This window comes from Seriola lalandi, unplaced genomic scaffold, assembly GCF_002814215.2.
Source record: "Seriola lalandi dorsalis isolate HSWRI2012SDOR001 ecotype SW California unplaced genomic scaffold, Sedor1 jcf7180002054963, whole genome shotgun sequence".
Taxonomy (NCBI): Eukaryota; Metazoa; Chordata; class Actinopteri; order Carangiformes; family Carangidae; genus Seriola; species Seriola lalandi.
The window spans coordinates 568,201-594,348 of record NW_019525514.1 but is presented as its reverse complement, the minus strand read 5'-3'; the positions used below and the strand labels follow the sequence as shown (position 1 = coordinate 594,348).

At 40.6% G+C, this 26,148-nt stretch overlaps 1 protein-coding gene across 1 annotated transcript in view; it reads left to right on the top strand.

Annotated features, from left to right (window-relative positions):
- ofcc1 (orofacial cleft 1 candidate 1) overlaps positions 1–26,148 on the top strand; it is an 89,598-nt gene that overhangs the window by 43,555 nt on the left and 19,895 nt on the right. The window contains exons 17-20 of the mRNA XM_023395458.2: positions 1,954–2,208; positions 5,865–6,117; positions 6,616–6,779; positions 11,864–12,023. Coding sequence (XP_023251226.1) covers positions 1,954–2,208; positions 5,865–6,117; positions 6,616–6,779; positions 11,864–12,023 — 832 coding nt within the window. The remainder of the gene's footprint in view (positions 1–1,953; positions 2,209–5,864; positions 6,118–6,615; positions 6,780–11,863; positions 12,024–26,148) is intronic.

The following is a 26,148-nucleotide window of genomic DNA, read 5'->3' as shown; positions in this document are numbered from 1 at the left end:
TAAAGCTTGGAACAGAATGGATGTGCCTTTCTCACAATTATAATAGAGAAGCAAACACATTTAGTTGTACATTATCATCTTTCTGATTCTGTTACACTTCGCTATCTTTTTTAAACTCACACTTGCCAGATACATTTTTCAACATCACAGCAAAATTAGTATTTTTGTTGCAATAACCTGAAAAACTGATATATCTATTTTAAAATAATATATTTTTTTTCAAATATCAGTCTTAAGAGTCATATGTGGCTTCTTTGTGTTGTTTATTCTGAAGACTCAGGGCAGTGATTTTAAAGTCATCTTTATTGCCAGTCACATTGATTCATATGGAGGCTGTGGCTGTGTTTGTGCTTTTACCATATACAGCTCTTCTAAAGTAACAGTAATGGCACACAAAAAACAATAGCAAAACAATGCCTTCAGATGATTTAATGTGTAAAGAGAAAGCAATAGATTCAGTGTGATTCTCTTTATATCCCTATTGCTTATATTATCTTGTATTTCTCACTGACTTCATATAGAAAATATACAGTACACATGCTTTTGAAACATGCTGTAGTTTAAAATCTCAACCACAGAACTGACCAGTAACAGACTTTTATCATTTATTTAGACGTTTATCTTCTCTGCCTACGTTTATTTCAGCCAAACTATGAATGTTTACCAAGTTAAACTGTTGCCTGAGCATTTTCTGAATGAATCCTGAGTTCTCCCATGTGCTACACCCTAAACTACCATGTGCATTCACTAAGAAACTTGGTAATGTTGTAATAATTTAACACTTCAGAATCTGTGCCCACCTCACAGGGAGAGCAAATATAATTGTCTTGTTTTAAATGCAAGTGTTCGTATTTCAGCAGCAACACAAGCAGGGAAGAAAATGCAATGCTGCGTTTTGATCTAAGTCTAGCCTAATTATTTGTAGAGGAGAAGAAAGCAATACAACTGATTCTGTTTTTTTTCTCATTTTTTTGTCTTTAGGCAGTGTACCATTTTCCCTAGATACACACTACAAAGTGAATTCCAACTGTGCTCTGGGACACAGTGGTAAGACACAGGGATGTCCACAGGCAAAGGCCTGAAGTCACACTCTGTGATACTAACCATAGCTCTACAGTATACACCTATTTTAGCCTTGGTCTAATTACTGTCAGGTGAAGGATAGGGGGGTCACCAGTGTCAGCTTGTGTTGACATGTGCAAGCTATAATACATGTAGGTCTATGCATGTTGTAACTGTACACACTAATTTACCTCACATATTGCATAACACTGTACAGTAATGTATGTAGTATGGAACAAGTTTTTTTTAGGATATTACAATTTCTTCCCAGTCTCCTCTCCTCTCCTCTGCTCTCCTCTCGTCTTCTCTCCTCTCGTCTCGCCTCCACTGCTCCATCTGTGCCCTCTATATGAAAGGGAATAGTTGAGTAGGCCTGACAAAGGGCGGCACAGAAGAGGCAGAGGTGCTGAGGGAAGCCAAGCACTGCTGGAAGGGATTCCTATCTGTGTGTGCATGCGTGTGTGTGTGTGTGTGTGTGTGTGTGTATGTGTATTTGTGTACATGTGTGAATGTGTGTCATTTGAATACTACATTTCCCTACCTTTAATGTTTACTGCACACATCTGACTCTGGTAAAAATGCATTTGAATACTATATGTGATACAAAGAAAAGGTATTTGCCCTGTAAATCAAAAAATTAAGTCATTTCATCTAGTGTGGTAACCCACTGTAGCCTAATATATGTACTGAGGTGTACTTAATGCCATCAACAATAATGAATTACCTAATTTACTGACACTGTCACCTATGTGCAGGATCTGTTTATTCATCCTGTGTTCAAGCCATCTAACTGAAATTGTAATGTATCTATTTCAATAATATTATTATTAGGAGAAAAGAAAAAGTAAAAGAAAAGCTTCAAGTTGTTATGTATGGTGTGTCTAAAAACAGATCAACACTGACAGGACCTGGTTCCTGCCCCTCACGCTTGTCCGACCATGCACGTCTGGCCCTGCACATGCTGCCATCCGACCTGGGCCTGCCGTTGCTGGGGCAACAACAACAGCCGCATAATAGCTGGCGTGGCTCTGTTCGGCAGCTCGGCCTCATTATGCTGCTGATGGCTTTGATGTGGTTTGTGAGGCTCTACCTGCATTACTGCAGCCAGTGGCTCTACCTCCAGGCCATAGCAGTTCCTGTCAACAAGTGAGTTTGCTTCCTTTGATATCGCCCTGCACGGACATACACACACACACACACACACACACACACACACACACACACACACATAGGTATGATGGGGGGAATACATGGATACACATGCACACACACACAGCAGAATTACATAGACACTTTTTGAGCATGCACATTGCTGCTGACATAAATCCCTTCACATGGAGGACAGATACATACAGTACACAGATTACTGAAGCGCATAGGAAAATCGCAAATGTACCCACAACTCAATAGACAGGCATGCAAGCTCAGAAACACACATGCAAAGTATAGTTGTGGTGAAATGGGACGTGGAGGGGGTAAGGAGCAGAGGAGAGAATGAGGAAGTGAAGTGTGTCCGAGTGTGTGTTGGCAAACACACGCACACACACATACACACACACACACACACGCACACACACACACACACACACACACACACACACACACACACAGACTGGATACGCCCAAATCATCGGTTTGGAATCCCCCCATTAACATTTTAACAAGACTCACTCAATATTAAACAAAACCATTGTTGGAGGAGTTTGTTCATTTCACCACACCGCCCAAGTCCCAAAAGGCTACATTATTTGGAAGGAATTTATTGTTATTTTTTGGTACACAGCATTGATAATAAATGGCAATAAAATACCACAGAATTGTTAAATCACACTGCAACATAGCATATGGTGCTGATTTAATTCATCACTATAAAAGGAGCTGGCTGCAAACATGCATAGAGGCAGGTTTTTATTACAATAACATGTGGGGTGCAAACATCACACATTAAATCATGGAAAGTGATAGAGGAAGGCAGACAGAAAAAATGTGGCTAAATGAAAAAAATGCACTGAGGGGGCGGAGAGGAGGTGAAAAAACGAAAATATGAAAACAGAGGGGGTCAACGTCAGATGACAACTTCCACATGTCCGAATCTGCTGCTCTCCCTCCAAGCATTTCTCTCTCCACGCAATGTCCAGAGCTGGTGGTGCCCGGTGACAGAAAGAGAGAGACCAAGTGACAGTTAGAGTCACTTTCGTGATGGCAGGCCTCCCTCCCCTCTTGTTTCTATTTCACTCTCCTATTTAGTCCTCTCTAACTCAGTCTCTCTTTGCCTCCTCCTTCCCATAATCCACCCTTGGATTTTAGCAGACAGCATAGTGTGCCCAGGAGCAACAAAGTCTCTGGCCCCATGGCCCCCTCCTTCCATAACCTATATGAGCAATGTTTTTTTCCCTTCGTGGTTTTTTTACATTTTTTTTTTTCAAGTAAAAGTATTGTAGTCTTGTGTTCAAAATTATAACTTAATTGTTGTTGTCTGCACTGACTAGCACAAATGGCTACATTTATGTCCATTGTCAGAGGACACAAGAGCTGAGTGGATAACATTTATTTTTGATTGAAACTTTCCACCTACAGTTAGCTAAAATATTTACATTATCTACAATGTTTTCAAAAGGTATCATACACATACTTTGAGTCACTGAATAAACATATTAAAGCATAAATATGTCTGACAGTAAAGACTTTCATAGATTGTGAAATATGGACACAGTACAGCCCCCACAGTAGCTATGGATAGTTTGTACTGAGCAGTCTTTTAAAGAACATGAGCAAGTTATTTTGTAACTGTAACTGCCTCCCAGTTGGCTACGTAAATCTACTAAATGTCCGTCTGCTTCTTAGTCAGTAATGTAGCATATAGCTTGCAAGCTTCCAGTCTACATCCCAGTCAGCTTGCCTCCCAGTTGGCTAGTCTCTGACCTGCTAGCCTCTAGCCAGCCTCCCAGTCAGCTAGCCTCTGGTCTGCTAGCCTGCAGCCAGCCTCTCAGTTGGCTAGACCTCAGCCAATGAGCTTCCAATGCTACCCACCAGCATGCTGGCCTGCAGCCTGCAGTCCAGCTTCCTGTTTGATCCAGACACTGGAGACATTGAGCACTCCTCTTTCTTGGGGACTTGTCTAACTTTTCCTGAAAGGTATCTAGAGCTAGCAGAAACATCGATCCTTCGAGCTGCCCAGCAGCACAGAGACTCAGCTGCCCAGCTCTACAGAGCCCACACTGTCCAAGAGTCTCCGCTATCCAGTAATCCTGCTGATATCTTTTCTGTTCCTCAGTCGGCGGTCCACCTGACACCAACTCCAAATCTGCTGTCATCAGTTCCTTCTGACACACTGCCTGACTTCTCAGATCCTCATTTGGTTGTCTTTGCTGAGACTCAGCCAGATGTCCAGCTGCCTGCCTTCTGCCCTGCATTCTGCCTCCACCAGCAGCTGAATTTTCTAATGCTATCTCACCAGGCCTCCGCTCTCTTCACTGGCTTCTAGAGCACTCCTGCCTGTGGCGCTGGCCTCCAGAGGAGTCTCACTTATATTGCCAGCCTCCAAGTCATCCTCCAAAGAGGCTCTATCTGTCTGGTCCTCCTCCAGTTTTTCTTCCTGAAGGGACCAGCCTCTGCCGATGCCCCCCTGCTCAACCCTCTAAGGCGATCCACCATCTCCCTCCCTAGCTTACTTTTATTAGATGTCTTTTTAACAGAGATCATTTCTTGACTATTGTTTCACATCCTCTGTTGTTACATATTTTACTTTCCTTCCTGCATCTTGACAATTATTGTATGTGTTACCTGCTGTACTGTGTTTTGGGAATGCTATCATTATGTTATCTCTGAATATTCTCACAACAAACGCTTACTAATTCACTGGGCTACTACTGCATGAATAGTAACCTAAATATTATGTAACAGAGCAGTATATTACGTGAGGAAAATTTCAGAGAAACCTGTAATCTTGGTTGCCAATGTTGTATTTTCCTTCCTGATATCAGATCAGACTGCTGCTCAAACATATATTTTGAGAAATGCTGTTAAACTTGGTTACACTGCTTCCCTCTTTGCAAGGATGCCCTGGCAGGGCAGAAGCGGAGGACCAGAAACAAGGCTTAGAGTTGATAGGAAATTCATGCTCAGGCTTGCTAGAGCTGACCAATCAGAGTAGAGTCAGCCACTGTGATGAGATAATCTCTGGCAGGATTTTTGTGAGTTAAGAGATTTTCCTCTGATAAAACATTATTGGACCTCTACTGTCAGATTAATGGACAGAATCTGAGAGATGCTTGACTATTGAAGCAAATCAGATGGAAATTAATGACCAAAAACAACACCTTTTCTCTCCCACCACTGGCTTTACCTCCTCCTGACTGATGGCAAGATTAACAAACTCATGAAGCTTGATGTGAATGGGGAGTCTAATTTACAATAGGGGGTCTGGAAAAGCTCTGTCATGTAAAAGCACAGGTGTTGATACAATTACTTGTAGTAGTTTGATTTTACTTTATCTATATACTTTAATTAATATACTGTATCTACAGATTAAGATAATGACATTTGCTTTTAATACATATTACGTGTAACCAAATAGGGCAGCACAGACTAGTAAAACAGCCAGTTTGCAAATTGTCATCAGTCTAATTAAATTTGATTGACTCAACCAAAAACAATATAACATAGTGTTTGAATTGCTAAAAGAAGTTGCCCTTGAGCTGTTAAACATCACAAACAAAGATATACTACACTCATATTGACACATGCGCAAAATTCACACACAGTCTACACACATCACCCGCTTCCATTTCCTCTCCCACCAGGTTCAAGTTCCATGCACACACGGTGGAGCTTGTATACCAGAGTTCCTTGCTCCACATCTGGGAGGAGCTGGCGATGCTGGTGGTGGGTCCCCTGACCTTGAACGCATTAATGTTCCTGCTGGTTCTGATCAGATGGGGCTGTCAACAGCTATTTGGCTCACTCCCTTCCTTCACGTCAAAGTTTATCATGGCTCAGGGAGTGTGGACAGTCCTCGACCCTCTGGCAGTCTTTGCAGTGGACGCCGTCCTTGGGGTAAGTCACTTAAAAATAGCATGGACACTTGTGCATTTTAAATAGGAGTTCACTTTATCTTGGCAAAGTGACTTTAGATTACAAAAAAGGGGGATGGGATAGGCTGAGAAAGAAAATATGCAAGGATAGATAGATGGATGTCTTTTTTGGCAGTGGGTTAGATTTTGTCAACGAGGAAGACTAAAATGATTTTGATAGTTCACACTTGTTAATCCTTTTACAGATGTCTAAATAAAATCCTAGTTAAATGCCATTGTAATGGTTATATCTGACCTAATAACTCACATTTTGTACTAATTATTAAGAAGTGAATCCAAATATCTGTTATATTTGTGAATGTGTGATGTAAGAGTGAGAGGAACACCAGCTGAACAGTATGTGAAACAAAATCTTTGCGCCATTATGTGATCTTTTCTTGATCACATGATGTCTTCCCCATATTGTGAATGTCCATCAAACTGTTTTTTATCTTTTTTAACTCAATCTTGGTCTCCTCAGCATCTCACCTACAGCCCTGACATGCCAGTGGGTGACGCAGCCAAGCTTTACTGGCACTTCTATCGAGCTGACCAATCAGGTGCAGCAGGGGTGATCATCACTCTCTTCCTTTACGCAGTCCTTTTCTTGCTCTCCATCACCATCCTCTCCATTTACTTGCTCAGGTGAGACAAACAGAAAGATGATGATGGTTAATTAATAAAGAAACAGTCTAGTCTCCATTGTCCTACATTAATGTAATGTTCTTCTGGGCCCAGGAAACAGACACACATGAGTGTAGTGTAGGATCTGCTTAACCAGTCTTTCTCCACCAGCCTACTGTACCAGACTGCAATAATGTCCAAGGTTATGGTCAGTCTCTTCTCTGAATAACAAATTCCAGTAAGAAAAGTTTAGAATAAACATATCTCAGATACTACAATCTTCATGACTGGACAGTCTGGCATCAAAGGTTACAGTGATTCAGAATTATTACAAAAACGGTTTTATAATGATATGCTGCTAAATCGGTGTACCAAACAAAATCAAAACATGTTTGAAATACAGTAAATTACTGTATATATTTGTTCATACCATCAAACCAGGTGCTAACTCAAACATGTAGAAGAGCATTACTGTGAAAACCAAAAGCAGTTATGTCTCTTCTTCTTAGATCTCTTTTTGGTAACTGAAGCAATGATAGCAACCAACAATCATTTCATGACTAATCTAATTTTATTTTCCAATATTATTTTGGTTTCCAATTATTATGAAAACAAGAAAATCAAGATAAAACGATTATTGTGTCGCATTCTGTTTCGCAACAAATTGCATCATCTTGAGCAGCTTTCCGGTTCAGATACTTTTTATATTTAGTCAGGAGAGACCATGCCCTGTTGGGCTGATATCCCATGTTCAGATATTCCACCAAAATTAGCAGGTGTAAGCAGGTTTTTCAAACGTGGGTAAACCCGCTTTTGCTGATTGCCCCCTTTTCCACTGCCAGTCGAGTCTGCCTTTCTGTTCCGATTGAGGACACACACATCTGCAAGGAGCGCATCACATGCACTTACAGAGCACAAACAGATGCAGTGGAGAGAGTGAGCTGCTAGCCGCCGTGCAAACAGGTAAAACGTATCTGTCACATCTCATTCCTGGGTTGATGCTTCTGTAAAAGTGTCGGAGCCTCTGTGTGGGATGCTTCAATTAGTGATTGTGTGCTGCCAGGGTTGATGTGTTGTATTGCTTGCACATAAGCTTCCTAAAACAATAAAAAATGCTTTGTGAAATTATGATTATAATTTATCTTTTTATTTCTTTTTCTGTTTAATTGTATTTAAAGTTCAAGAAAGTCCACTGTTAAAAATAGTTCAATAAATGCATGGTGTTTCCAAAGTCAATGAGTAATTGTGTTACACAATCTTGTTCTCTATATTGATAAAAATAATCGGGATTATGATTTTTGCTATAATCGAGCAGCCTTATAGCTCAAGCTGAGAAAGTGGGGATTATCATTTGGGTATTTTTGAACTGACAAGGCCTGTAGGGACACTCTGTCAATGAAGAGGAAGGCCCTTTCTGAGACACTGTGGCCCTCAACAGCCTACTATTCTCAAGCACACGTTCAGAAATAACTGCCTCCAACCCCGCAGCCTTGTGCCTGTTCCTGGGCATCCATTTCTTTCCCTCTTCTGTCCACAGAAAAGCAACAAATGCAAACAACAGAAAACGAAAACAAATATCTGTTCTGATTTTATAGTGGCATAGAATTACGTTTGCAGTTATGCTTCTTCACACGTCTACTCACACACTGGGTTATCACTCACAAAAAAGCATGTACCACATAGTTTCTTTTTTGGACATACCATATTCTGCAATCGGTACAAAAATTGATAGTGTTTCTATTTCAAAAGTTATAAGTGTATAATATAGCATGAACATGTAACCTCTGTACATTATCCGATTAGGCTGAATGTTTTTCATGGTTGGTGTCAGTGCAGGTTTCATACATACTGAAAAGGACTGCATATACATCATGGTAAATGCACATACATATCTTCATGCACTGTGTTCCAGTCATGTCTTTCAGATTGAGGTCAGCCATGTTGAAGCATTTACTTGTTAGGTTGTATTGTGATTTAACACCTCAGACTGTTTTAGCAATTCTTTTTCTATTGAGCCTTCATGTCCACTATTGAGCCGTTAGCTGATTAGTGAGGTTGAGCAGGAAAAACAAAACATTAATACATATGGAAATCTCTAACGGCTTAATTTAAAAAGCAAGGTCCCTGACTGTTGAGTCAAACATTGCCTTTTTCCTTGGTTTTATAAAATTACATTTAATAAAAGAATGACACTGCAATGCAATGGGAGGGCAGACTTAAACAGGCACTGCGTCACTACTAATTCCAAATTTCCAGCTTAAAAGATGAATATTGCTCTTTTTTAAATAATAGAAGGACAGCGTTTTTTGCTCCATGGAAGTAAAAGAGTAGAAGGGTGGGTGGTAAATTACTGAATAACATAACTCAGTATTCATCCAAGGTGTGTTCTCCCACCCTCATATAAGACCAAATTCCATTAATGGCTCAAAATGTAAGAAAATTCTTATTGAATTAATCAGTTTGAGATTGGCGGGTGAGGAGAGGGTGCCATCTAATTTCAGTAAGCGGGACGCTTATCAGGCTCCAGCTAAATGGACAATATTAAAACAGCAGCCAGGAATAATGACTTCTGCCACTCAACCGCCACTCGGGTTTGGATTGAATGTAGGCCATGAGGCTGAAGCAAGGATGATCATTTTATGGGTTACAGTTTTCTATTGGCTGCAAGGAAGGGGCTCTGACACAGAGCATGACCTATTTCTAAAAAAATGCCTTGGGCTATATGTATAGATAGAATGGACTGTTATCCTTTTTTAATTACATTTTATGCAGTCTTTATTCACTGGCAGCAAAAATACATATTAGTGATATGCTTTGCACCTCCATCCTCTTTGAAACTTCATAAACACCCAAAAGAGTGATGTTATATTGATACTGGTGCAGTTTAGATCTAAATGATGAAGGTTCAAGACAAAAAAATTATGTAGTTTGTACTCCCTTGCTCATTTACTGTGTTTCTGTTCTTGTGTAGGCTTCTGTATGAAAGGATATTCAGTCAACTCCTAGAAATTATGTTTCTAAACTAAACTGCAATAGCAAATACATTTTGTACGAAAAATAATTGCTAGCTACCATATTTTCGACTGAATGAAGCGCTGCATTTATTAATGGCAGCAGGGTCACCACAGCGTAGTTGGGGAGGTCCAGTCTATTGTTAGGTTTAGGCAGCAAAAGCATTAGTCAAGGTCAAGGAAAGCTCATGGTTTTAGTTAAATGTAAATAAACATGTTATGGCTGAAGTCACAGTAAACTGTCTTCAGCATCAAACCAGATCACAATCTTTTCCTAATCTTAATCAAGTGCTGTGAATGCCCAAACATAACCATGAACCAGTTTAATACTGGATATTGTACTCTAAGATCAGATATTTTTGCAGAAAACAAATAAGTTGTCATTTTACTGGTAAGTTCAGTAACCTGTTTGCAACTTGCCAAATATGTAAATCAACAAAATAACCTTGTTGTGTGAATATAAAATTTCCAGTCACAATTGTGTATTGAACAAAATTTGCTATTGCAATTTAGTTGAATAGAGACATAATTTCTTTAGATTTTTGTAGAAAAGGTTGCATGTGCATATATGGGCATAGAGTACAGTATACCATTTAAACAGGAACTAACTCAGAGGCAGGGGGGCAGTGACTTCAAAGTTTAGTCATTCATTGAACAACTCTTCTCAGAGGAAACTTCCTGATCGGTTGTAGTATTATGCAAATTTCATGTGTTGGGAAACTGGGAGGCAGGACTCCTGTCCGTTGTTTGGCCTTTTGAAGGAGTAATATACACCATATTCATTTTAATTCTCATTTAGCCTATAATAAGACAGGAAGAAGCATGAATTCGAAAATACCTATGGATGAAATAATAACATTGTATGCATTATAAAGGCCCAGTTTTGTAGTAATATGCATTTAATGTAAGTTTCCCACACAAACATAAGCTGTTTGTCTTTTTATCCACCATGTTCATTTTGTGATGAATATTCTGTTGAAATGTATTCCATAAGTTAATACAAATTGTTATGGTAACCCCTACACTGAAGAGGAACTGATAATGGTCTTGTCATCCAGGTCATATACCACATATAAGAATTACATACTTGCATTCATGGCACTTCGTACACCAAGGAAATGAGCCTGTTTTGAAGCACAGAGATGCAAAGACGGTGAATTCCTCCGAGAGAAAGGCAGCATAAATGAATGAGAAGCACAATTCAAGTGTAGGATGAAAATTAATGCATGCTATTCCTGTGTCTGAGGTTAAGATTCTACAAACATCCCTCTCCCAAGAGCAATGGGGAATGATGCTGAGTTCAAAGCTTCATAGCAGCTTCTTGTATAAATCCCTGTGTCCTTGATGTTGGTTTTATTTGAGGGTTGATTACCCTCTGACAGACTACAATCTCTATGGAAGGGCATAAGGTCTGCTGGTTTTGATGGTTGGCCAAGGAATTTGTTTACAGACCCGATGATTGTTTTTAGGGGTTGGCTGCATGCACCCTTGTGTGGCAAAAGAAAAATAACACTTTGCTGATGTGCGCTCATCTGGAGATATAAATCAATATGCCTTCTGCTATGCCGAATGTTTTCTTGTGACTCAGGCTGGTCTCTCCAGACGTATGTGCATCCAGTACGTCTGTTGCATCTGCCATCTTTGAAGCTCAGCGTTAACAGTGAAGAACATCCCAGGATCTGACTCCCACACATTAACAAATGCACAAACACGCAGATGCACAACCAAACATAGACATGGCTGCAGTCAGCTTGTGTTAGCAAAGTGCCGTCCCCCTCACAGGCCAATTTGTGTTACACTGCAAATATGCTTTGTGTAATCAAAAGAAGTTTTATATGTTCTTCTAGAGAGTTTGGATCACTGTGATTTAACCTGCTCCATTAAAGATAACCAATAGTAAAAAAAGAGTAAAAAAGAGGACATGATATTGTTTGGCACTGACGTAGCCACAGACCTTTTAGTTATCATCTCTGACATAAGTTCCTTGCTTTGGCATTTAACCCTATGTGACCTGTATATGGCAGAGACAGTGAATCAATATGCAACAGTCCAGCTTCCACTTAACCCTCCTCATATCTTGTTTCACACTTCCAGATTCCACAACGATGGACACACGCTGGACATCTTTCAGCGGCTGACAGCCAAAGAGGGGACGTACTTCCTACCTCAAGACCTGGAGCTGTCCAATCAGGAACTGAGCTACATTGTCAAGAAGGCAGAGCAATGGAGAGGCTTCAATGGGGAGAGGCGCAAGGTAAGTATCTCACCACTCTGAAGCCTCTCCTGCTTTTCTAGCCAATGCTCTTCTCTTCAAACCCTTGGGGATTTATTGGGCTAATGGCTGTTTTTGTAAGGACAGAATGCGCCAAAAGGTCATTGATACTACTTTGTTAGATTGGTCTGTGTAAAAGGGAGGAATCAGAGTTGATTGTCTGTAACCCTGGGAGGTTTCTGCTATGGTATAGCTGTAAATGAAATCTTGGTTGTGGCAGGATGAAGGTAAGAGGTACATTTAATGACAGCCTTGATGGTTTCACACTGTCCATCCTTACTACATTCAAATTGGTCACTTTAAGGAAGAGGATGTACAGAATAGGCTCATTTTGAATTTTCCTTAGTTACTTTTCAGAAAGCTGAGGTCTTTAGCTTAATTCTAATTAGTACAAGATAATTACCAAAACAGAAAACCTGATTAGTCTGTGGCAACCAATTTCCTATGATATTTCATCAAAGAAAGATTGCTCAATCAACATACATGGTGTTATGCACATGCATATATTATACTGGGGATCTTCTTAATGTGGACAACTGTCAGGGAATGCAGGATTCCACTTTGCATAAATGCATGTCCCCATGAAATTCCTATCACTTGGGAGAGTCTGTCACATGTTTGACAGCCCAGTGTAGGTCAATTATGATGACACAGGACAGGGCAGTGTATTAGCACTGAGTCTGCACCCGATGTTAAATCTTTGCATAGTGATTGAAAATGTGACTTGTTGAGATAAGGGAAGTAGAATGCAGCGATCAAACCACACCCTCCCCCTTTAATTTAATCTGTGGGATTTGTTAGTGGAACACATTGCTTGGTGTTCACCATGTTCATTAACTCCCTTGCTCTCTACTTGCACAAGTTCATGTGGCTGTAGAGGGGTGAAATAGAACCCGAAACTACATTACGTTCTGTGTTTCTGGTGAAAGATAGACTTGAATGCCAGGAACTGGTGCACCATGTTGTCTTATAAGGAAGTGAACATATTCAACCAACACCAAAATGTCTTTTGTGAAGTTACCAATTGTTGCATGATTGTGATTTTTTATTTATAACAATAACTCCCCAAGACTCCCCACATTGTGAATGAAGGCAATAGAAACATGATTAGAGGCAGTTCATTGAAAATTACATTTCATTCACTCTTTTATCCAAAGTGACATACAAGTTTGGGAATACATGTTTATAATGTTTACAAATAAATACAAATCCTGTATTTATAATAATGATTGCAGTTCATCAATTAATGTGTATACAAATTAGTTTTGCTTGAGGGTTGATCTGATGTGCCACAAACTTACCATCATAGAAATCTTAGCAATGCTGGAATAGGAGCCATCATTTTGACTGGATGTAGTATCAGTTGGTGATCTCACTTCACATGTTCTTGGTTGAGAATGAAAACAGAGCTTTTTACACCTGTCTTGTAAGCTTTAATGAACTGCAACCCTGGCTTTGAGAGGTGACTACACTACAACTAATGGGATGGTGATGGACCTGTTCATTTAGAGAAAATTGAACTTCCCAATGTTTAGAGACACTGAAAGAAATTACACCCCCAAAGTGTATTATTAAGAAAATGCTTCATTTAGGTGCTGATGGCCTCTTGCTGTGGTAACACTGCTATATCATCATTGCATTACTGCATTTCTGCCTCCACAGCAACAATTACACCATACATCATATTGTCCCTAATATGGCACTATTAAACTGATGAAATGCTAACAGGTTAACACATTCTCCAGCATGATGAAAATTTGGGGTTATTGCATTTTATGATTTTTACATTATTCAAGTGGGCCATTTTTCATCAAAATAAGATGGGCTTTGCTATTATTTCATAATTATTGTAACAATTTCTCCTGTGACAAGGGTCACTTTCCTAACTCAGCAAAGACATATCCCTATTAGACTAATTTGCCTACATGCAAATTTTTGTCATTTTTCCCCCATTAAGTATTTATCATAGACAGGAAAAAAAAAAAAAGTATTCATGAAGGGGAGCATAGGAGCAGCCCGACAGAGCTGAAACTAATATTTTGCAACTCTAATGATTTTTTTTGCATTCTTAATTAGATAGAATAAGGTTGATATGATTAGGTCAGGATGTAGTGTTTTTCATTAAAAATACATTTCAGAAACTGTATTCCAAATGTGCCCTTGCAATTAAATAATGAATCTGACGCATTCCTTATTACGGACCCAATTAATATCAGAGGCAAGGGCGCAATTTTAATAACAGTGGGCCACAAGGCCTTCATTAGCTGAGTGAGAGAAATGAGGGATGAGGATAAAGAAAACAAGGCACTCAAAGGAACAGTTGCAGTCTGATATTGAGCCAATTTTAGAATGTTATTGAACAGTACACTCTTAAAAGGATAAAGTATAACATTTTCAACAAATCAGATCTGGGGTAAACAGGAACTGCAAATCCCCCCGTGTGTTTTAACCTTATTTCATACCAGTTGTATGTCAGGTGCCAGACAGAGCAACTGAAAACGGAAAATCATTTGGAGGATCACAAGTGAAAGGTAAATCTTGTACTTAAGGTTGGTTATTACATGCAGCAGTAATTTTAGAACCTCTTCTGTAGCACCCAATAGTGGGGTTTCAGATGCACTGGATAACCAGTAGCAATCTGTTGCTTGACTGTGCTTCAGTCAGGAATCCTTTAATAGAAACAAATTAGAAATTTCTCAGCAAGTTGGCACGTTCCTTGACTGGACAACTTTTGATGTGTAAGTTTCCAGCAGTATTGTGTAAGTTCAGACATCACTCTCTTCACTCAAGAGTGATGTCAAAGTTCACATCACACACATTTAAATTAACTAGTTCACATTCACTGAGTTTTGAATTTCCTTTTTTTTGTTTAGTAGAAGCTCCTTCCACCCATCCATCCCATGCCCCGAATCATTGCTACTTCCAAAACTAAATGAATTACGGTATACTAGTATAGAATCACAGACAGAGATTACTTTCATTTAGCCTGCATGAACCACCTTATGCAGCAGTTAAAAACATAAAATGGATTACAGGCTACAAAGCTCCACCACAGGTTTCATTACAGTTCTTAGCTGAAAGATGTGCTATGATTTCAGTTCGCATGCTGGGTAAATCCTTGAGAGCATGATTCCTCTTCTTCTGATGTTTTTTGGCAGTTGGCAAAGAGTTTTTTTGGTGCATTATTGTCACCTTCTGGTGCGTAAGAGTTGACACTTTTGTTCACGTTCATTAGTTGCAAATTGATATGTTTAGTTCACCGTTCACCAAAAAACATGAGCATGTTCAATGAATGCATGTTCATGCACAACTCTGGTTCCTGGAAACTTTGTCACGCACAGTATTAACTATAATGAGAAAACAAGCTAATAGGAAAGATAATAACAGGTAGGTTAAAAAAAAATCATGTGTATTGTTCTGTATTTCATTATTGTTTATGTTGGGCAAGTAAAACAAAATGACATGATCATGACATGATCAGTTAAATTAAAGCTAGTTTTCTGGATGTGCTGTGCTGTAAATTAGAATTCTGCAAAATCTCTCTGACAATGTATCTCCCTCCAGCCCTGAAACACTAAAAAAAGAGTCCACATTTAATAACCAACCTGCAAATGGCCTATTATTATCAAACTTGTAATTTTCACAAGGTGGTCATAAAACATGATCTAATTTTTACTTTCTCACCAATTAACTTTATATTGAAAATTCCTCCATGCCATATCATCATTTGAGTAGCTTCAAGGTTTAAATATTACTTTCAGGTTAAGGTGTCAGCAGTACAGCTTACTGGCTAAGCAAAGAGGGTGAATGAGTCAAGGACCTATCCACCTGTGTGCTCTTTAATTTTCTCTCAGGAAGGAAGGTAAAAGAATGAGTTTCCATCAGACTATTGGCCTCACGTGTTGTGGATGAGCATGTGAACAGCTGAGAGAGGGGGTATTAGCTTACTCACCAATTATGAAATTTTTCATAAATGAAATTCTTTCACACTTTTTGTTCCAAACTGCTATCAAGCAGATGTTTCATCTGTTACATTTTTACTGAGTTGTTGTTCCCTTCCTGCTTTTATCAGATACATTTTTTGGAGATAGGCCGTGGTATATTTTCATGCCTCCATGCCAGTGAAAGTCAGAGTGGAGGCATAAAATATTGGGGCATATTGTTTTCCGGTTGTCCATCCGTCTGTACGACCATTGGTATACATACATACGTCAGTCCCATTCTTATGGACACGATATCTCAGTAAAACCTTGATGGAACTTCTCCAAATTTGCCACAAACATTGGCTTACACCTAAGGATGAACTGATTAGATTTTGGTGGTCAAAGGTCAAGGTGTGAACGCAATATCTCAGTAACACCTTGAAGGAATTTCTTCAAATTTGGTACAAACATTCACTTGGACTCAAGGATGAACTTAGATTTTAATGGTCACACAAATGATTGATATTATATATGACTCTGGATAAACAGGGAAATAATCTGAAACTAGTCTGAGGCATACAACCGTGAGGTGGTAATTCTAGTTTTTAATGGGGTTGGATTGGGTTATCACTTGGCACCGCTCCTAGAATAAATTCAAAATAAAGTATGTGTCTTTGCATTAGTGTTGTTTAGTAAGTTGAATGTATTTCTTTCTGCTAAAAACAGACAGACCATTGCTCTAGCTCAAAGTCAAAACATAAACAAAGCTAGAGATTGCCAATTAAACTTAAGGGGAGATTGGCTTACCATAAGAAACAAGTCCGTAGGTTGTCTTGAACTATAGCTTTATCGTTAGGTGACCTCTCGTGGCTGTAGTAGTTATAGTTTGAGAATGTACAGGACTTTTACACAGGGGGGGGCACTGTTTCTTGAACGTTGAAACGTTAAAAAATAGTCAACGTTGTTTCTTTTATCCATGACCGTTCCACAATCTTAACAATCTGGATCCTATCTGAGGGGAGGGACCTTTATGGTAATTTAAGTTGTAGAACATGTTGTGTAAGTGCCAATGTGACTGTATTTGTATCTAGCACAGAGGCTAACAATAGTCAGTTAGTCAGTTAGAGGAAAATTTGTACAAAATGTTATACAAACAAACAAAAACCTTTTGAGTACTATGAGGCTCTGAACTAGTGAGTGTGCTGGCATGCTCCACATCATACTAGGGGTTCAGTAATAAGTAATAAGCCCTATTAATTATGTAAAGGCAGTGATGCAGATGGACCTAATTTATTGTCTCCTGTCACTTTCTTGATTACTGTACCTAGAAGGAAGGTGTTAATTTCGGTAATACTATAGCAGGTACGCAAACTGTTTTTTCAGAGCTATGGCTATGACAATGACAGAGTAGTAAGAGTGCCAGCTTACGCTCTGCACATATATTTTGCTGTTAATTCACTAAAAGGAAACTTTCCCAGTGGTGGTGGTGACACTGTGATAATTGAGAGGGGGAGCGATTAAAAGAAGCGGGGAGGGCAGGAGGGAGGGGGTTTGTATAATGGCCCTGGAGATGTTTTCGCAACCTGAACATTTGTGTACCTTCATGCCGTTTGTCTCCATATGTCTAGGTAATGGGTTACCAGCAGGTGAGTTTGGGAACACCCAAGGTGTTTTGCAACAGCAGCATGGTTGGTGGGGAGTAAACCTGTTGAGAATCAAACAGATTAGAGTGGTAATGATAACCTGAGTCTGGGAGTCAGTTAATCATATAAAACGTGGCATGATGGTACCACCTGACCAGAGAGACATGGCTTTGTTTAGGCACTCACTGCACTTGTTTAAGATCAGGAAAATTAGTTTATTACAGAAAAAAAAGTTAACAATGACTTAAAGCACAACATGTTTATTTACATTTAACCAAAACCACTATCTTCCCTCTAAGTTTAACCAAAGGGCTTTTGTTCTCTAAACCTAACCACAGACAGGACGGTGGAGGCAAACCTCTGTCACTGGTGTGACATTCATGACATTTGTATGCCCACCATCGTCCACCCCAAACATCCCCTGGTGACTCTGCTGCTGTTAATAAACATCTGAACATAGGGTTGCTTCACCACACTTACTATAATTTCATTTATCACTGTAAATGAGAGCTTTGACATCATAAAATCTGCCTGGCCTATCTACCTGGAACCTCTCCAATAAAGGAATTCAGTGGAACCTTACAACACCAACAATAAACACTATAACACATTGGGGTTATTCATCTGTGGAAATAGCACAGTAAAGTGAGTATCGAGCCACCTGAGATGCAAATCTAAAGGAAGACAGAGCTGTTGAGAGGGAGAGGGACAGAGGAAGCAGCAGGCTGTGACAGGATACACAGGAACCACTGTCACACAACAATAGAGCACTCAGCTCCTAAACAGGAACCCATAACAGCAACACAGGAACATCAGGAGAGGAGAGGAGGAAATGAGTGCTTCAGTGGCACAGGAGGGGTCATCTAGAATCAGAGGGCATCTATTGGTTTATGGTGTGTGTGTCAGTGTGTGTATGTGTGGAGTCACTGGAATCCTCCCAACCCCCGGGTCACCTCTACCAAAGAGCTATGTGGTCAGCATGCATTGTGTATGTGCATGCATATGCTCAGCTGATAATGTATGAATGCAAGCCAATTAATCTGGATACAGAGTGCATTTACACAGTATGTCTGCATGTGTGTATATCATCATGCACATTTGTGGGTACGTGCATGCAAACCGTGCCGCGCACCTGCATGTGCTTGTCCCATTAGAGTGGCTTCTTCAATTACAGCGGATGGGTTTGTTTTTGGTGGACATCGCTGAGGGCGCCAATGGCCCAAGGCAATAGCAAGACAAGGACAGGAGTGACATAGGAGCAAACACAGCATCCACAGTCGGCACATTAGGCAGCTCAGTAAGAGATATGACTGCAACGGTTACATGCTTGAAAAAGACATGGACTTTGCTGGGTAGTAATATGTCAAAGTGGTGCAAGGTGGTTTACAAGACACATGAAATAAAAGATCAAACAAATGTGGACAATGCAAATGACACCACAATCTTATTTCACACATTCCATTCGTGTTATCTGAATATTTTCCATCATTGACTGAATTTTTTGACATTAAAAAAAATCAGAGTTTCAACATTGGAGCAACGTGTCTTGCTATATGGGTGCTGACTACGGGTCGAACAGTTACAGACTGGAGGCCTTGGAGTTTTTCTTAGACCAGTATGGGTCATAGAGGGGTGCAGTCGTGCGCCCTTGGTGCTCGGAGGATCAGGAAATCCCACACTCAGAGAGTCTAGATTACTTCTGATCACTTCTCTGAGAGAAATGTTCCCCAATTTCAAAACTCTGGCAGAAGTGGTGCTGGTAATTCTAGTCTCCAGTGTGGCTCCAGAGCAGCCTTGTTCAAGCAAGCAACCAGTTTAAATCCATGGAGGAACGTTTGAGTTTAGGCAACAGGTCAGCTGAGTTCAACTTAATTTCTTGTCAATGGTTTGTTAGTATTTTAACTGTAACTGTCCGTAAATTTCATCATTCACATTAGCCTGTTTAGGCACAATGGATATGGTGTTTTGGTGCCCTGCTTCGATTGATCTGCTTCGTATGGTGTCAACATGGACAGTGATGGTGTCTCTGTTCATCTTTTCTCTCCATGCCCTCATAAATGCATAATCTGAGTTGCTTTTGAGAACTAGATGCTATTAAATGGGCTATGTCTCATTAAAAATTTAAGATTATTAAGAAATCCTTATGACACTGTCTGTCAAAATGATGGACAATGAGAAAGTCTAACACAACCTCTGACTTCAGTCCATTACAGCTCTCTTGGATCCACACCAAAAATTCATCACTTAAAGTGTATGAACATCCACTTTACATAGTGTATAGATTAACTTTATTAATCCCACAACTGGGAAATTCACTCACCACAGCAGAAAATAAACATCTATGGAAATATACATCAAAAATACACCAAATATACACCAATATACACCCAATATACACCAATAAATACAATATACACAATACACACGATATGTACATGAAAAAGTGCAAGTTTGCACATGGTCAGGAAGAGCAGGAGTTGTAGAGTCTGACAGCTGCTGGAATGAAGGACCTGCGGAACCTCTCCTTCTTACAGCGAGGATGTAAAAGTCTGCTGCTGAAGAAGCTACTCAGAGACCCTACAGTGTCATGCAGGGGGTGAGAGTTGTTCATGATGGATGTCAGCTTAGCTAACATCCTCCTCTCACCTGCTTCCTCAATGGAGTCTAGGGGGCAGCCCAAGACAGAGCTCGCTTTCTGGATCAGTTTGTTGAGCCTCTGCCTATCCCTGTCAGTGCTGCCCCCTCTCCAGCAGACCACAGCGAAGTAGATGGCTGAGGCCACCACAGAGTCGTAGAAGGTCCTGAGGAGAGCCCCACACACGCCAAAGGACCTTAGTCTCCCAGCAGGTGAAGGCGACTCTGGCCCTTCTTGTAGAGAGCGTGGGTGTTGGTGGACCAGTCCAGTTTGTTGTTGAGGTGAACCCCCAGGAACTTGTAGTTCTCCACCACTTCGATGTCCAGTCCCTAGATGTTCACTGGTGTGAAGTGGGATGTCTTCCGCCTGAAGTTCACAATCATCTCCTTTGTTTTGCTGGCAATGAGCTGAAGCTGGTTGATCTTGCACCAGCTGACAAAGTCCCTGATGACTGTCCTGTATTCCAGTTCATTCCCCTCTGAAACAGAGAACTTCTGGACGTGGCAGTGTGTGGTGTTGTATGTGAAGTCCGAGGTATACAGGGTGAAGAGAAAAGGGGAGAGCACCGTACCCTGGGGGGCACCTGTACTGCAGAGCACCACATCAGACACACTGTGATGAAGCCTCACGTACTGTGTATAATATATAATATATAATACCAGGCCGCTAAGCAAACTGCAGGGGGTCCAGCTGTGTGCTCAACAGTGGTCTCAGGTGACTCAGGATGATCCTCTCCAAAGTCTTCATCAGGTGAGAGGTCTAGACAGGCCTGAAATGGTTAGGCTCCTTGCGGCGCTGGGTTTTAGTAATCTGGGGCTGATGCCGTCCGGGCCTGGGGCCTTCCTTGTCTTGATCTTCTTAAGTTGACACTTCACTTGATCAACTGTTATGGAGAAGGGGGTGGAAGATGACTGAGGTGAGGATATGGGGGTGGTGGGGGGTGAGAGGGGGCAGTTGTACTGGTGGGGAGGGGAGGGCTGGAGGTGAATGGGAGTTGAAAGAAGCGGGTTGAGGAGAGGAGGGGGAGCTGGCCCAGGGAGGTGTGAAGAGGGTGCAGGGCAGGTAAGGGGGGAGGGGGCAGAATCAAATCTGTTGAAGAACAGATTCAGTTCATTGGCCCAGTTCTTGTCGCTGCAGCTCAGGTCTCTCCTCACTCCTTTTCCATAGCCAGAGATGTTCTGCAGTCCACTCCAGACATCTCTGGTGTTATTCTGCACCAGCCGCTCTTCCAGTTTCTGTCTGTTACAGTCCTTCCCTTCCCTTATTTTCTGTTTGAGTTCCTTGGCGAAACAGCGTACCGACTTGGAGAGCACAGTGTTCTCCACACAGAAGTTCGTGATATTAGCATACAACAAGTCCAAAGTTTTATTGTCCCTGGTGTGACAATACACATACTGGCTGAAGGTAGGAAGAGCAAAGGACAGGGACGTGTGGTTGAAGTCCCCAGAGATGAGGAGGAGGGAATGGGAGTGCTGGTTTAGAAGTTGAGAGACAACACTATGTCTCGGGAGATAGTACGGCTGCATGCTAACCGCTAACAGCTCCAAGTCTCTAGTGCAGAGTTGTTCCTTGACACTGATTTGTCCAGGGTGGCACCATCTCTCATTAACGAACACAGCAACCCCTCCTCCCTTCTTCTTACCACACAACGTGGTTTTCCCGTCCGCCCGTACCAGTTGAAATCCGTCCAGTGTGGCATGTGAGTCGGGAGAAAGTTCACTCAGCCACGTCTCCATGAAGCACATGATGCTACACTCGCGAAACTCTCTCTGAAGCCGGGTTAGCGCAGTAAGCTCTTCCATCTTATTTGGGAGTGATCTTACGTTCCCCATAATGACAGACGGTAAACATGGTTTATACCGTTTTTTCCGCTGTCTGCGCTTCACTCCAGCTCTACAGCCTCTCCTCCTTCTCTCTGGCCGCTCAGCGTAGTGAAGGGGTGTGTGGCATATGGCTAACAGCTGGTCCTGAGTGTAAACAATGGGTCCGTGGTAGAGTGAGTCCCCCGACGTTGCATCATTCCTATATATATATATATATATATATATATATATATATATGTGTGTGTGTGTGTGTGTGTGTGTGTGTGTGTGTCTTATTTAACCTCTGTTTAGCAGCTGCTAAACTAGTAGGAGCAAGAGGCCATACACAATACTCCTGGCACACACATTGCTTTCTTGCTATACCAAGGCATGTGGAGGCATGGACACCAGCTAATACCAGAGTCTCAGTTTGCTCTACAGACTCTGGTTGGGTGGACAGAAGTTATCACTATGACTGCATGTTAATTTCCTATGAGGTTACAATTAATGCCAATACTGTATGTTATGGTTCACTCTTTTTAGGTATGCATGTGACTCATCATCAAGCTTAACTGTACAGTGCAGCTGGTTTCATACAACAGGGGACTCAATGTGCTTCAAGATAAAAAGCAAACGATAGGCAAAGTACATACATGATAAAAACATATAAGAAGCAAAGGTATAACAATAAGATATTGTATTATAATTATTACCAAAAGGGAATGATAATAATAATACAGATAAAGGTTTTACCTGTTAGCAATATACTTTAAACCTGAAAAGGTTGAACTCTAAACCAAAAAATGATATGTTTTAGGTAGTTGTTTTTAGTTTTAGAGAAGATATTGTTGTAGTAGTTTGTAATACAGTACCTTGGTTCATGTGGCAGAGATTTCCATAGAGTAGGACCATAATGACTAAGGGCACCATAAACTGATTTAGAATTTATTCTAGGTAGTTTGCTTATTCGGTGTGTACTCAGACCTCACACTATGTCCTATTTTTACATTTCACAAGGTGATACACTCACTTTTCTCACAAACACACCATTATAATATTTCTATCCCTATAATATACTATTTCTAGACAGACCCACAGCTCCAGCAGTAGATAGACAGAGAAAGGAGAAAGTGTTCCAGTATGAACTCATCGGTGTGAATAGTTTAATTACAGGGAGTGTCAGCCCCATTGCTTAATGTGTCCCTCACAATTAATCCAGGGAGAGGATGTCATTATCTACCAAAGCCTGGGCAGGCTTTTCTGTCTGGGAAAAGAGGCCGGGAATGAGAGAGTGAAAAAAAGAAAGCAAGTCAAAACAAGGAAGTGTCCTTTATTTGGTTACCAGCCTATGATATGGTCAACCTCTGTAAGAAAAAAAAAAAAAAGGATCAAGCCATGATGTTTAGAGATTGTTTGAATTTTTTGAATATTTTGTTCTCCAAATGTTTTGGACACTTGCATCTTATGAAACCACCAATGAGAAAGATTATTTCAACTTCTTCATGATATGAAGTCTCACCCATCAGCTGTCAAAACATGTTGAGTTGGAGGAGGTTAAAGTGACACCAGGTTTTCACTGCTTTCCTGTCCTTCCCCCTTCATCATCCACCTCCCTTCCTTCTTTCTCCTCCATCAAGGCAAATCCTAAGGAATTCTGGCCTTTTCTGCTTCCATTCCATAATGTGACAATGAAGGCAACAAATTGGACTGTTGAAGAGAAAACTTGTCTTATGCCACTTACAGAGGTTTTGCAACCAAACATCCTGCCTCAGATCGGTGTATTTGATGTGGAGTATGGTTTAACAAAAATTTTAATTGATTTGTGGCACATGTGTAGATCTGTGATGAAAATTATTGTGTGCTATATATAACGTGCAAGCACATATACAAACATGCCTATGCAGCCTTTGACTCACAGAGACTTTACAGTTTGAACTCGACAGATCTGATTCTTTGTGACTGTCCATACTTAGTCACTTCTTTTCCCTTCTCTCCCTTCCATCCCTTTAAAGAGTTTGACCTTGACTGCTTCCTGTTGCCCGGAAGGGATGAGGAAGGTCTGGTAATTGTGACAGGTGTCGTGTCTTAACAGCCCAACATGACATCCCAAGGAGAGATAGACATTTGGAAGTTTTTTGTTTTTTTTTCACTCATAACCTTAAAGAGACAGCATGGTTCGTGTGTGTATGCAGACACACAGTATCTGAGAGATACTGAGAGAGAGAACGTATGTGTGTGTACCTTCTTACCACTGATTCCCAGCATCATTTTGGTTAAGTGGCTTGGATACTTATCACCTCCAGCCTTCAAGGCCTGATTAAATTCAAGGTAATCCAAAGTCAAATTTTGGATATCAAAGGCACGACTTGACTTTGGCATCTCTCTGCAGCATCTTAATACAAAGCCTGGTTTCCTGAAATTTTGAGCATGACATCTTGAAATATGTCTTCCATGCACTTACAGTGAGAGATATAGCTTATTCGCACCACAAAAGGATTACCTGAAGGAGGCATGTTTTGGTGATTGGTTTGGCTTTGATAGTACAAAGGTTTAGGACTTGTTTATTTCTGATTTTGTTAACTGCCTATGGTTACAGGTTACTAAATCGTTACTAAAATAACATAAGTTCATATTGAGGCATGTTTTTTTAATGGTTTTAATGTTAGTCCTTTACTTTTTTCTGAATCTGGCTTATTGCAGGTTTGAGTTTACATATTTACAAGTTCAGTCATTAATTTAATGTGATCAATGTTTTAATTACCCATGTATGTAATGCCTTGACTTGAAAAAACTTAAAATGTAACTGTCATTGAACAGTCAATATAAGGGGCTTTAAAATATGGAAAGGACTTATATCCCTTGTTAAATAAAGATGCAGGTAAACTTCAATATGCTCCAGAACAAACCTGAAAAAGTGATCTCCTTAGAGCCCAGGATGAGTCAGACATGGCATGGAAGTAAATGATGGGCTGCTATCTGAGTTGTTTACTGTAGGCTGGGAGTAGGCTTTATTTCCTGCAAAGGAGATTAGTAACAGTGAATTATGCATATCTTATTTTCTGGATTATCTTGAGCACTCAGAGATACTATCACACTGGATAATCTCTTTTAAAGTTGTTCAGTTTATTCTAACTGTAAATATAGGCATTGTTGCTTGTTTATCTTTTCCTTAAGTCCAATTTGGTCTGTGCTACTTTTGGATAGAGACTATTATTACACTTTACCTATCATTATTCAAGTTGAAATGTCCATATAGACTTTGATATTTGCCTTGTAGGCACAGTAATGAGAGCAGAGTGGATGAAAGCTACTGTAGCATACTAGCCAATTTATCACTATGTGTGTGCATGCAGTATGTTTGTGTCCCTACATGCAAATATGAGTGGCTTGTCTTGTCCAGTGGTGCGTTTAACCAGACACAGACCTTTGCTTCAGCCAAATCAGGCCCAACGCAGACAGTGTGCATCCATGCCATTTTCAAGCTGCTCCAATTATATCTGCTGACCGACCACATATTGGCCAAATTTACAATAATAGCATATCTATTTCCATTCTAATGGCTGACATTGCTTGGCTTATCCATGCATGTATGTCGGTGGTCTTTCATGCTTTGTGGTTTGGTCCTTTCTCAGCCATGTGCAACGTGCTGTAGCCTGTCTTGGCCTTGTTTGTGTGTGTGTGTGTGTGTGTGTGTGTGTGTGTGTGTGTGTGTGTGTGTGTGTAGGTGTGTGTGTGTGTGTGTGTGTGTGTGTTGCATGAAGCCAGTGTGTGGCTACGTAACTGAGTTTATATGTCCATGCGTCAATATCTCCGTAAATGAGCATGTGCATCTGTACAGTGTGACCCCTGACATTTAAAATATGTGCATTGTACAACAGTATACGTGCCCATTAATTCAAATGTGCTGGAGTATGTGTCTGTTAGTCCGTGTTGGCACGTGTTTGTGTGCCTACATACAGTCTGCATTAGTGGTATGAGCCCAAATCTCAGCAAAAAGGCGTTGAACTTGGGCCAGCTCTGATAGACAGGGTGCGGGTGTTGGTGGAGTAGAGGGAATGACCTTCTATAGCTTAGAGAGCCTCTGCACAGTACAGCCCGCCCCCC